At 41.4% G+C, this 14,271-nt stretch overlaps 2 protein-coding genes across 2 annotated transcripts; both read left to right on the forward strand.

Moving 5' to 3' along the window:
* The first annotated feature begins 1,816 nt into the window (after positions 1-1,816).
* On the forward strand, positions 1,817-7,491 carry LOC144636360 (uncharacterized). Its single transcript, XM_078495550.1, has 6 exons — positions 1,817-1,868; positions 2,075-2,623; positions 4,008-4,100; positions 4,311-4,403; positions 5,351-5,565; positions 6,201-7,491. The coding sequence occupies exons 2-6, from the start codon at positions 2,080-2,082 to the stop codon at positions 6,567-6,569; spliced, it is 1,314 nt and encodes a 437-aa protein (XP_078351676.1). The 5' UTR covers positions 1,817-1,868; positions 2,075-2,079; the 3' UTR covers positions 6,570-7,491.
* Positions 7,492-7,982: 491 nt separating this feature from the next.
* On the forward strand, positions 7,983-13,363 carry LOC144635515 (uncharacterized). Its single transcript, XM_078494614.1, has 2 exons — positions 7,983-8,036; positions 8,439-13,363. Exon 2 carries the CDS (start codon positions 8,798-8,800, stop codon positions 13,361-13,363), a length of 4,566 nt encoding a protein of 1,521 aa, XP_078350740.1. The 5' UTR covers positions 7,983-8,036; positions 8,439-8,797.
* Positions 13,364-14,271: the final 908 nt, after the last annotated feature.

Genomic DNA, 14,271 nt, shown 5'->3' on the forward strand with positions numbered 1-14,271 from the left:
TTATTGGTCTTATTGACAGTAAATGGTTTGAACCCAGGAGTATCAGTAGGTCGTATAGTGTGATCGTCCGGGTGAGAATAGTTCTGAAAATAACTGTTGTTGGTGACAACAGCAGTTCTTATCAGAACTACTCAAACACTCGAACATAGGCAAGCCCACAATCTGGGGCCAACAACGACAAACCAATGAAGAGTGCTGGATCTTTCGTATACCTGTATCAGTAAAAAACGGTAAACTGACCCCTTCGGCAAGGAGGAAATGTAGAATATAATAGCCCGAGATTTCGGGCAATTATTACCCTCTTTGCATTATGACACCTAGCCTTGCGTGATGCCTCGAGCTCTTTATCTCTTTGTGTTGCGCCGCCGTGCGTAAGGGGCAGATTGTTTTTTTTAAGGGGAGGGGGGGGGGGGGGGTGGGGGTGAGTTGGGCAATTTCCAAAAAAAAAAAAATGCCTGCACAGAAAAAACGCTAAAAAAAAGATCGTGAAATTCACTGCAAGGGGCGCCACGAAATAAAAATACAGAAAATCTTTAAAAAGGTGAAAAAAGTTTCTTTCCAGAAAAATTATGGTCCTTCCTAATGCTTCTTTCCAGTCTCGCCTATTTCCGTTATGCCTGTTTGTGTTATGGCTAGTTGTAGAATCGGATTGTTGCCATTCTACTTTGGATTAATGCATTGACGATTTTGATTATTTTATATCAACTACTGGGTATTGAATTTTTGTCAAAGATATACCGGTACCTCCATTATTTACAATCCATCAAATATTTTCGCGCACGCGATTGGTCTAAACGCGTCACGTAATGCCCTAAGTGATGTTTCCTAGTTTTATTTGCGATTTACGTTCGCACGTTTAGTTGTCATGCCGAGTAAATTGTTAAATTGAATAGAACTGATCATTTTCAGCAGACCAATAATATTTTGAATGCCAACAGAATTACTTTTAAGCGTTTAAAAGTTTAAGAAAAGCTCTTTAAAATGAGCGGCCTTGGCTTGAAGGACTGAATAAACACAATTTGGCTTCACAATATGCACTGATATTTGTCCTTATACATTATCTGTTCCTCGAAGATCACAGATCTTTTCTTCTCTTCATAAACATTTAATATCGGTATTGAAAATCTCAACGCAAGTAATTTGTCGAAAAATCCATTCAAGATGGGGCTTATCAACCCGGGCCAGGGGGGGGAGGTGACTCTATTGTTTCCAGTTGTTTATTCGTGACCGACTCATCACTGCCAGTATGACGTCACAAAGCAACGCGCGAGCGATTCCCTCGGTTTGGTCAGATGAGCGGGATTAAATCGTGAGTTCGCCGCAACAGAGGTCCAGAAAGGCTTATCTTTAGTACTTATATCGCTATTGTTCGCTAATTCTTTCCCAGTAGTTAGTTAGGCGGGACCGCCATTTTGCTTTCGGGTCAAGCGAAGTCCATCAAAAACATCCACCTTTTCACCAAAACATTTTTCTCAAATCCGCTTCATAATAGGAGGTTTTACTCCTTGATTATTAACGTTTAATCTTCGGGGCCTTCCGTGTCGCTTGAGTTAGCCAAACTTCATGTCTTTCCGTTCGAGTGCAAAGGTATAATTTTTAGCGGAGCTCCTTAGCGGCCCGTAAGGGCCGCAGAGCGGAGCACCATACCCATAAAAAAAACACATGAAAAAAAAAAAAACACATGAAATAAAATAGGTAACCTATGCATCCGAGTTTTCATGGTCATCATGGCTAGCGGCATGCCTCGCGGGCGCGTACGGCGGCGTACGTACGTACATACGGTGTTGCGCACATCCGGGATCTTGAAAGGTCACGGCTTTTGTTTTTCGCGCGCTTTCCGTGGCTCCCCGCGCTACACAACCGGTCAGGTCAGCTACAGCAATCTACAGTTGATCTTAGTTGAAAAAGCGGTTTGGGAAGTTTCTTCTCCTGAATTTTTCAATTTTTTGGAAAGCTAGGAATTTAAGCCTAAACCTCAGTGTTATTTTTTCAATTCTTTAGAGTTGCTCAGTTTGCCTTATATTGTGTTCTTTTACTGCCCTTCTAAAATATTGTAATTTCAAATAATTATTAGGTTGTATGATGGCTGGAAGAACTTTGACCGAAGAGCAGAAACGAAAGAAGAGAGAGAAAGAGAGAGAACGACGAAGAGAAAAGAGAAGAAAGAGAACCGAAGAGCAGCATGAAGCAGAGATAGAGAGGCGAAGGGAAATAGCAAGGAACATAACGGAAGAGCAGCGTAAAGTTGAGCGAGAAAGACAACGGGAAAGACGAAGGAACAGTACCGAAGAGCAACGTGAAGCAGAAAAAGAAAGACAGCGGGAAATACGAAGGAACAGTACCGAAGAGCAACGTGAAGCAGAAAAAGAAAGACAGCGGGAAATACGAAGGAACAGTACCGAAGAGCAACGTGAAGGACAAAAAGAAAGACGACGGGAAATACGAAGGAACAGTACCGAAGAGCAACGTGAAGCAGAAAAAGAAAGACGACGGGAAATACAAAGGAACAAAACAGAAGACCAGCGTAAAGCTGAGAGGGAACGGCAACGGATAATACGGAGAAATAGTACAGAAGAGCAGCCAAGTTTACGCGGGGAGCAGCAAGAGGCGAGAAGATTTTCAGGTAAATTCTATATAATAAAAATTTTGAATTTATTAGCCCGGCGCGTTGTGAACTTATCAAAACTTAGGGAGTAGTAGAGAGTGAGTTATGTGACATCATTTCACAATACTAATGCGGACAAAAGATACAAAATGGCTGCTGATGCTAGATAATGTAAATCTTCCGCTTTTTGGAAGGACAAGAGCCCATCTTTATTGTAGCAACGGACTAACAAAATCCCAGAGAAAGCTGTGTGCCTAAAAACAGAATCTGCTGCGCTAATAGAAAAGAAATTCTGCATAATTTGCCCATTAAGGATTTTCGAACCTTTTGATATGGTGAATGCTTAACGTTTCTCGGAATTTGTCAAGCATGCACTTTCACGGAATTGACGGTACAGTAACCTCTCGTTTATTTTGTAGATTAACTCTTTTCTATTTATTTATGCGTGTTACGTTGTGAATTAATCGAAACCGAAGCTCGAAGGCCATGAGCAATCGATGAAATCCATGATCAATATTGCAATCGAAATGAATAAATCAATCAGTCGGCTGATATTGATAAGCTTAATCAAAACAGAATTGAAAGGAATTAAATTTTGTAATTTTTCACATCATCGATTTTCATTGTCATTATCCACAACAGATTCATAATAATCATTGATCGATTTAATAGATGTTGTAGCATATTTTCATGCTTTTATATTTACACCAATGTCTAGCATTTCTGTTTTCACTACTAGACATTTGTGTCTTTGTGTGTTGTCTGCCTGAGAATCATGATAGCAAATTGGCCAGATTTTTGCCAGATAGCCATAATAGTCGAAACAGAGTAGAACATCTAGATAGGGTGCATTTGGCACAAACGAACGAACAAGAATCAGTGTTTCTCTCCTCTATAATTCATGTCTACTGAAAGCTACAGTGGAACCTTGATTTAACGAACCTCTATATAACAAAGTCCTCGATATAACGAACAATATTTTTCGTCCCTGAGTAATAGCAAAACATATGGAAAAGAACCTCGATATAACAAAACCTCGATATAGCGAACACATTTTGCCAGTCCCTTGGCCCTTCGTTATATCGAGGTTCCAATTTAAGATCAAAACCATAAAAACACCAAAAAATAGGACTTTTTGCGTAGATGTAGCTCAAAAACAAAGGCCGTTATTTTAAAAAAGAATAATGCACAACATCTTTTAGTCCTTGTTTTTAATATTTCGGCAGCTTTTATTTAACTAGTGTAAAAAATAACGCGAAAATGATCTCTTGATGGGTATCACTTGCGCGCGCGCCGTAATATCTCAAAACCCTATGGAGCCACCTTAAGCATTACATCTGATTAGGTCAATTACAGTTCCGCTATTGGTAATTAATGAATTTATTGCTTTTTTTCCCCGCAGAATGTCGTTCCCAAGGTGAAAGTTATGGTGTGGATCATGTTGCTGGAAATGTAAACCCTGTCGCAGTGACTGCAACAGTGGTAACTGATACAGGTACTGTACATGCCATGTATACATAAGTTTAAACCATGAATTTTTGTTGATGCCATAACTTAGATGCCGGCATCTACTATGCAATCATGTTGTAACGTAACAGTAAAAGCTTCGGGAGCCAATAAGATCACGAATAATGCATTTGATGAGGTCAATTAGTTACAGTTCCGCTATTGGTAATTGATGAATTCATTACTTTTTTCCTGGCAGAATGTCGTTCCCAAGGTGAAAGTTATGGTGTGGATCATGTTGCTGGAAATGTAAACCCTGTCGCAGTGACTGCAACAGTGGTAACTGATACAGGTACTGTACATGCCATGTATACATAAGTTTAAACCATGAATTTTTGTTGATGCCATATCTTAGATACCGGCGTTTACTACATGTATGCAATCATGTTGTAATGTAACAGTAGAAGCTTCGGGAGCCAATAAGATCACGAATAATGCATTTGATTTATCATTGTGATCAATCAATTCAATTGCAATGGACCTTAAATTGGTTTCTAGGCAGTCGTCTTTTCTTCGAGTTCAGATTGATTTCAACGACCGTCAATGGCCATGTTGTTTTTCCTTCTCAACACAAAAATATTTACCTCTCCGGTGGTTAAAATGTAAAGAAGAAACACCAGTCAATATCCAGATGGCTCCGAAGTGGAACATCGTGAATTACAGAGTGCTAAAACCTTGCTGGTGAAGGATTTGTGACCGTAGCATGGCCATTTTTGTCTTGTGCTTTGGCGCATACAAATGTACTTTGTATGCAATTAACACATTGTTTACGGGCTTATCCAGCTTTTTAAGACTTGAGTATTGCAACCAATTTGGATTAATATTTTTGGAAGGATCGGTGAGCTATCAAATGGAAAATTTGATCGCAAAAACAATCTGCTAAAATCAATTGAAAGTTTTCCTTTAGCATGAATACCGTAAATATTTAGATTTTGAAATTTAGATACTTGTAAATGCTTTTTTCAATTTTTTGCCGGACAGTATTTGGGCCTAAATTTATGTTTATTACGACCGTTCTTTATTACGTTCGTTCAGTTACTGGCCCTTATTGACAGCACTGATTATACAGTCATTGATTTATTTTATACATTTAAGTGAACAATACATTCAAGGCCAATTCAACCTGTGTGCCCCTCTCTTTCACCAAGTATTAACACTGAGAGAGAAATATTTCTGATCGGTTATTGTCATCATCCAGATAATAATGATAATTGACATATTTTTGCACGCATTTGCTAGAAATGTGCTATTATGGTGCAGATGAGTTGCAGAGGCCTGAGGATTTGGAAAGGATTGCATCAGATAAAGGATTCTTAATTTCGGAAAATCAAGGTTTGGGGAATTGTATGTTCTATGCACTGGTGGAGCAACTTGACATTGTGAAAGGGATAAAAATTTCACATGAAGAACTGAGAGTGAATTTGGTGCATTTCCTAAAGGAAAATTACAACTTGGTAAGTCATTGATACAGTAGTGTATGAAGTGACATAATTTTTTGTAATTTTATTACTAAAACCTACCTACTAGTTAACATTTCTTATTCCATTTATTCCCTGCCTTATTAGTGTTGTTTGATCACACAGGCTTTAAAATGACGTTAAGGAGCTACTTATTGCTTGCATGCCCGACTTTGTTTTAAAAAATTGCAATTAAACTACCAAATTCTGTTGGCTATCTTTGTCCCCAGTATGACCTCTAGATTTACTTGTGTCCTTTTCATGTAAAGCCTTCACGGTATTATGTCATATATAATTTACAAATGCAGTATTCAAATAAATTTTGTCACTTAAGCTGCTCAAAATAAGTTGTTAAAAATCTGTTTGGGAGCTTATGACCTAGCTCCCATAAAATATTTATCATATAAAAATGAGATGATTTTTCCAAGCCAAGGCCTTGATGCATTTTGAGAAACACAACATTTTTTAAGCCCAAACAGTTTTTTGCAGTTTTGAGAACACATGTCTGGGTACAATGTTATGTTGCAACATATTTTTGTTTTTGCTCTGTGATTTACCAACTTTGTTTAAATTGCCTGGCAATTATTTGCAAGTAGATTTTTATTTGTTACATGTCAACGTTTTCTTTATAGCATAATGGAACACATCTGTTCAGTTTTGTGGATCAGGATATATATCCGACATGGTGTGATTACTTGGAAAGCATGGAAAAAGAAGGCACGTGGGGTGACAATTTGATTTTACAAGCTGCTGCAAACTTCTATAGAACGTCTATTCGTGTCATCAGCAGTCTTGGCCAGGAGAATGAGTTATTGATCAGTCCAGACAGTCCAGGTTATGTTTCAGCTTGTACCAACACCAGCCATCAACAGCCGCTTGTGCTTGGGCATGTTTCAGAGCTGCACTTTGTGAGCCTGATATCCAGTGAAGGTATAATAATTATAAATAAATTAAAGATTACTGCTTATTATTATATGGCTACAATAGTACGCGCGCTCTGATTGGCTGCTGAGCGGGCATTATTTTCTTGTAATGACCGGGCATTATGAAAATTGTTCTCGGCTCGACGGTTTTTTGAGTTGTGAGTGAAAGCTACTAGCGAGGGGTTAAAAACAACAAAAAATGCCGACAAAATATAACTATCTTTTCAATAACTGAAAGAAAAATATAAGCATACCGATACTTCTTTAGTATGAGCGACGATGAGAGCCACAGAGAGCGAGAGCGAGATTTACCTCCTATTTTTGAATAGTGCTTAAAGGCCATATAATAAATAACTTATTAACCTCGTCCGTTCGGTCATTACAGGGGAATCTCAGACCTCGACCTTGATGTATTGACCTCGTTATCGCTCGGTCAATACATCAAGGCCTCGGTCTGAGATTCCCCTGTAATGACCTCACTCTCGGTTAATAAGTAGTATTTAATTTGAGTTGAGAGCTACTGTAGATACAATTATTTTACTTGGAGCACTTGCTCATGCACCTGCCATACTGTAAGCTATAGCAGGTGTGTTTTTTATAGTAAGTTGGTTGCACTGACCGAATAATTAATAACCTGCTTTTTATTATGGGGCAGAGAACAGTTAACAAATTTCAAAACTTGATGATCTATTATTCTTACATGTAGGTCAAGTAATGGAAATTAATAGGAGATAGTTTTTTGTTCCAGATTTCCTCCCACAAGTACCTAAATTTTTGAGTTGATTTGCACTGCGTTTACCAAAAAAAAAAAACAGCAAGGAGAAAAAGGATTACAGTACATCAGTACGTTCATTTACACCATACCAGTGAATTTACATTTTATGTCCTTTAATGTGAGGCTGTCTTTTGAATATTGAGTTAGATATTGTCAGAAACCCATAAGGGTTGAAACGTTTAATGCACGCACAGCGTTTAAATATTCATTTTGCTAAGTACCATACTCGGAAACACGAAGAATTTGTATGCGACACATGTACATGTGACATAATTTTTGGTTTTGTGGTAAATTGCGACCTAAACCTCGTAAAATTCTTACAGAGACTAAAGAAATACATGAAGTGTATTGATGTGAAGTTCTCCAGGCTACTTCAGGAAGATGAAACAGTAGAATTTAACTAAATTTAACTTTATTCAACCAAGCTTGTTCAAAAACTAGATCACGCCATCGAGCGCAAGCAAGCGGACACATAATTTTGATTGGTTAAATGTTTCTCGTGATTCTCCAAATAATTTATTATGGTACTTAGTGTAAACGAATGTGCAAACGCTTTGTACAATGCGAATCACAGGGAGTTACACGTTTCAGTCCTTATGGTTTTCTGATATTGTTTGTAACCTATATGTTTGAAGGTTTATTGTATCAATTGTTGTATTGCATCAAGCATTTCTTTTTGTCCTCTGCAGAATGTTATCCTCATTTTGGTGAAAATGAATGTGTTGGTCTGGGTGCTTCAGTCACTGATGCAACAGTGTTAACTAATGGAGGTACATAATTTTAATGTGTACTATGGTATCTAAGGGAACATTTATTTGCAGCATACGTGTATAGCAGAAAGCAAGACAACATGTTTATTTGCATTGCTTTTTTGGTTATGTGTATTTTTCATCCACTTACTACTTTCATTGAGCAAGTGAAGTGCAATTAAATTTGAATTGCTTTAAGAGCAAACTCGTACATACATTCTGCCACTTATAAAAATGGCCTACCACCAGATGTTTAATAATTATTTTGCGTGAAATTTTTTAAATTACGTTGTCATTCTGTCTAGCAATGTGAATACAAAATTGACTTTAACTTAAATCAGAATGAGTGAATCGAAAAGGCTAAGTAACTGCATGGCACTATAAATTAGTTTTTCTGAATATTAGCAATGCTCTATTCACCAGGCGAACATTTTGAACAGGACAATGTTGTGCTAGGAGACTGTGTGAGTTCACAACTAAACGACTTATTAGTGGAAACACAACAACCTGGGCCAGAAGTTCACAACAATGGCATCTTAGAAGATAGTCGTCTTGTTGGCAGGGCAAGGGCAGTAGGAGTGGTCTACGAGTTTGCAAAGCCCGGTGCAGTTGAGTCCGAGAATGAAAGGAGAAATAGACGACGGAGAAATCAAAGAAGAGTCACAGCTGAAGAGAGAAGGCTACGTGATGTTGTTGGAGATTTACCACCTCCTCCACCAGCAGGGTCAAGTCAGATAGAGGATGACGCATACTTTGCCATACGTGCATTTGAGTTGGAGCAGATGAGATACCAGTTTAGCTGTTGTGATGTTTGCAAGGAACGACGGTTGGAATGCAAAGGCACAGGAAATGTTTGCACTCGATGCAGGAAAGATAGGAATGATCCAAAAGTTTGGTCAAATGACAACCAAATGGACCCAATGGCTGTCCCTCAGGAATTGTCTGGAATGTCAGATGCAGAGCAAATGCTGATAGCAAGGCTTGCACCCACTGTGCATGTGCATATGTTGAAGCATGGCGGTATTGCTTCAAAGGGACATTGTATTGCATTTCCTCAGGCTGTGCAAGAACCAGCAACGAAACTCCCACGCCTACCAGCAGAGGTTGACATCATACGTGTGAGGAGACAAGGAAAAGATGATACCCATAAGGATTTCAGGGTAAGAAGGCACCGTGTTGAAAGAGCTCTTCGTTGGCTGAAGGACAACAATCCTGCTTATAGAGACATTGATATTGTTGACGCCCGCATTCGGAATTTACCAGAAGATGGTGAGTTGCCCAATTTAAGAACTGTTGAGTTTTCTGAAACAGAGCGTGTGAGCGATCAGGGTCCTGCCCCACAGCAGTTGGATGCTGGTGAAACTAACAATGGTGATGACTTTACAGTCTCTGGAGTTGTTCTTCCTGAACCAGGAGTGAATGTACAGGCGCATATCGAAGCAGCCATAGATGAAGTTGTGTCTGAGCCTCAGGAAGATGAAACAGAAAATGCACAAGCACGTGTGGAACAACCAGTGATTTCTTGGCCTACTACAGACTCATCACCAGCATCTGAATTTACCACTCCATTTTTTTTCACAATGGCGTTTCCATGCTTGTTTCCTTATGGAAAGGGTGATTACCACATAAACCGCCAAGTGACGTGTCCTTCACTGCATGAGTGGGCAGAGCACTTGCTTTGGTATGAAGATGGAAGGTTTGCAAGGCATAAAGTATGGAAGTTTGTTGTGCACAACATGATCTTGAGGAAGCGTGCCCTGGAGCAGAGTAGGTTTTTTGTTGATCAGCAACTAGGCGACCCACAAATAACTGTTGCCGACCTGCAGGAGCGCCTCGCAAGAGGGGATACATCATTTACAAACAAGCTATTGTATTTTGGTGCAACTCTGCGTGGTACCACTCAGTACTGGCAGCAGAGACGCAGAGAGCTTCGTGCTTTGGTAGAAAATATGGTCAACGAGAAGCGTGGATTGCCCTCATTTTTCATGACTGGTAGTTGTGCAGAGTTTTACTTTCCACCACTGAGAAGGCTATTGGAACAGTACATTTTGCAGACGACGGGGGAAGAAGTCAACCTTGCTGAAGATAGCAATGCCCGCTTCAAGGCTGTTCAAGAGAACACTCACGTGGTAGTGAAGTACTTTGACCTACGTACCCACTCATACCATGAAAAGGTACTGAAACCAGTGTTTGGTGTATGTGATTATTGGTACCGTTATGAGTTTGCCAAGTCTCGAGGTCAAATACATTGGCATCAACTCAGCTGGAGAGAAGACAGGCAGCCACACCAGCTGTTGCAGGAGGCTCGTGAGGATGGTTGTGAGGATGATGAGTATGCAGCTAGACTTTGCCAGTGGGCTGAGGAAAACTTTGCCATGACAGCATTACACCCAGCTGGCAGCGATGAAGAAAGAGAGCCTAGAAAAGACCTCTGGCCACCACCAGAGGGTACAGCTGACCCAATATCAGACGAAAGGGATCCCCTAGTGAAGATGCTCATGGACATTTCTGCAACTCAAGATGAAATTCTGGAAGATCACTTGCTTTTGGTGAACCGCGTTGGGCTGCACAGTTGTTCTGATTACTGTTTGAGGACCCCTCGTCATCCTCAAGAAGGATTGCAGCCCAGAGAACGTGTATGTCGGATGGAATTTGGAAGCGAGTTTCGCCCAGGGAAGAAAGTTAGAAGTTGCCCAGAAATTGTAGAAGATCATAATGGAGCTCCACGTCTGGAGATGCCACGTGACCATCCACGCATGGTTCAGCATTCTCGCTATCAAATGCAGTCTTGGAGAGCAAATGGGGATGTTAGCTTGATTCTTTCCAATTCTCCTGCAGATAATCCTAGCACGGATGATATAATAGCGATAATTGACTATGTGTGCGGCTATGCTTGCAAAGATGGTGAACCAACTGGTGCAACTGCTGATCTCTTCAAGGACATGGTCAATACTGTTGATACATCTGACGCAGGCGAAATCAGTGGGAAGTCAATGTGTGCTAAGATGCTGATCAAGACTGTAGGAAGAAGGGATATCAGTGGACCCGAGGCATCATTTGAGCTGAGCCGACTAGCCCTTTGGCAATGTAGTCGTAAATTTAATTACTTGTCAATGTCAGGGTCAAGGCGACTTGAACGAGATGGTGACACTGCAACTCGCAGCACCCCTTTGGATGAGTACCTTGGACGATCGCGTCGAGAGAGTTGCTCTTGGTACCAGTTTGCCTCCAAAAAGAACAAGATTCCTGTGGTAACTGGTGGTGCTACACATGCGACATGGCCATTAAATGAGGACTATTGTAGAACAATGCTTCTCTTGCACTGGCCAAACTGGTTTGATATTCAGGAAGTAAAGGGAGACGCTGAATCATGGATTGATCGTTTTAAAGATTTTGTTTCTACTAATGACTGCCCAACATTTGTGAAGGCTCAAGTTGCCAAAGCAATGCGTTATGCAGAGCATCCACAAGAACCAATATTTGAAGAGGACGGGGATGATGATGCTGTTGATGCAGAAGAACAACCAGACTGGGTAGATATCTATGGAGGCCATAATCAAATATATGAGGGTGTTGAGAGGGATTTCAATTATGATGATGGTGGAGAGGAATATGACTGGAGCAGTGCCTGCATTATTCTTCCTGAGGGCAAGGACCCTACCAAGTGGCTCCAAGAAAGCATCAAAGAAAATGAAGAACAGGAAACAGAGACTGGAGAACTTGAATTGCCAGAGGTGTCTTTGTCATCCCTGAATGAGAACCAGAGAGCTATAGTGGGTCTAGTGTTGCACACCCTCCATAACTTTCTTGAAAACCCTCAAGACTACCATCCCTTGCGACTTGTTGTCTCTGGTACTGCTGGGACCGGGAAGTCCTACGTTATCAAGTGCCTTCAGAGTTTAGTGCGGCAATTATTTGGAGCCAACAATGCAATACAGGTCATAACCCCCACAGGGAATGCAGCATATCTCGTGAATGGAAGTACTGCTCACAGCTTTTTAGGAATACCTACTGGTGGAAGGTCTTGCAATGAGTTAGCTGTACCTTCAGGTGCTGTGCTTGAGAAAATTCAGGAAAAGTGCAAAAACCTGAAAGTTTTGATTGGTGACGAGCGTTCAATGTTTGGACGCACGACAATGGGATGGATGGAGCAGCATGCACGATACGCAATCAACAGGGGAGCCAACGCAGACAAGTTATGGGGAGGTATCCCTATACTAGTGTTTATGGGGGACGATGTGCAGCTACCTCCTGTCTGCGACACTCCTGTGTACATTCCAGACTCTCGCAGTGCACCGTCAAACCATGGTCGCTTGGTATGGACAAATATGGATAGTGCTGTAGAGCTAACTGAGATTGTGCGACAGAATGAATCTGAGCAACAGCTTAGAAATGTCTTAATGTCACTGAGGAATTATAGTACGACGCGGGAGCAAATCCAGTGGCTACAGCAGTTTCAGTGGCACAATCTCCGTGTATCCCATGGCCCAGGACTTCTTGCTAGGATGGATGAGCAAGGTCTTTACGTGTTTCCTTCACATCGTTTGGAATGGGAACGCAATAAAGCTAAACTATTGGAGTGCAACAGACAGCCAAACCATCCAGTAGCAAAGATCAAGGCAGTCAACAATGGCAGACATGCACAGAAGGCTGACAGTAATAAGGCTGGAGGATTGCTACCTCTACTATATCTTTGCCGGGACAGCAAAGTTATGCTGGTAGTAAACATAAAGGCTGATTGGGGTTTGTACAATGGTGCTGTTGGTACAGTTGTTGACATTGTGTACAAAGAAGGGTGCAGACCTACGGACGATCCAACACCACTACCTGATGTTGTGTTTGTGCGATTTCCAGGTTATAAGGGTCCGCCTTACATCGATGAAGATCCTACCCTTGTGCCAATTGTACCTGTAAGTCGGTACACTGACTGTACATGTCGATGCAAGCGTCTCCAGGTTCCATTAAGGCTGTCATGGGGAACTACAATCCACAAGTGCCAAGGGATGACTGTAGGCACTGGAGAGGCATTTAGGTATGTTGTGATTCACCCTGGAAAGCATGACTTTGAAGCAAAGAATCCAGGAGCTCTCTTTGTGGCATTGTCAAGAGCAAAATCAGCAGGGGGAGAAGGCATAGATCCTGACTTTGCATTTCATGAAGACACTCTCATAAATGACGACAGATTCAGGCCGGTCAACACTCCAACTACCCGTGCAAGAGCAGTGGAAATGGAACGACTGCATGTCCTAGCAACTCAGTGTCGGCAAAGAGAGGACTTGGCACCAGCCTATTTGGAGAATACTTTTTCCCAACTGGTGGAATGGGCCCAGTCTCCAGGTTGTAATTGAATGTGTTCAGTAGCAGTCATTTGTGTTGAAGATTGCATTCCTTGGTTTCAGTCAAGCTGTTAAGACATTGAAAATCACTTTCTTGCATAATGCTAAAGTTGAACTCAGTGTATCTTTTGATATTTTATTGGAGTGATATTTGTTACGTCTATAGCATGCTTTAATTAGGTTGTATGGCCGTTGGCCTCTGTGGTCATTCTGTGGTAATTCTGTATTCAGCCTTGGTGGCTGAGGGCCTCTGTGGCCATGCATAACAAAAAAAAAAGGTCCCTTCTGCTGTAATCAGCCTCAGTGGCTGAGGGCTTGTTGCCATGCATAACAAATAAAGCTCTGTTATGCTGTAATCAGCCTCGGTGGCTGAGGGCCTGTGTGGCCATGCATAACAACTTAAAGGTCCGTTATGCTGAAATCAGCCTCGGTGGCTGAGGGCCTGTGTGGCCATGCATAACAACTTAAAGGTCCGTTATGCTGAAATCAGCCTCGGTGGCTGAGGGCCTGTGTGGCCATGCATAACAACTTAAAGGTCCGTTATGCTGTAATCAGCCTCGGTGGCTGAGGGCCTGTGTGGCCATGCATAACAACTTAAAGGTCCGTTATGCTGTAATCAGCCTCGGTGGCTGAGGGCCTGTGTGGCCATGCATAACAACTTTAAGGTTCATCATACTGTAATCAGCCTTGGCGGCTGAGGGCCTGTGTGGCCACACATACCAGTAACAAATTAAAGGGTAATTATGCTGCAATAGGCCTGTGGGTCTTGGTGGATAGCGAGTGAATTGGGATTATTATGCTGTGTGCTAGGTAACTTTGTTTCTCTTTGCCCGGCCACAATGAGTGAAGGTGGTGCCTTCATGAGACCCCCGCCTTTGAGCGGTTAATACACGGCGAGGTTTGTAGTAAGACCTTAAAAA

This window comes from Oculina patagonica, chromosome 13 (genome assembly GCF_052425735.1).
Source record: "Oculina patagonica isolate OP01 chromosome 13, crgOcupat, whole genome shotgun sequence".
Lineage (NCBI taxonomy): Eukaryota > Metazoa > Cnidaria > Anthozoa > Scleractinia > Oculinidae > Oculina > Oculina patagonica.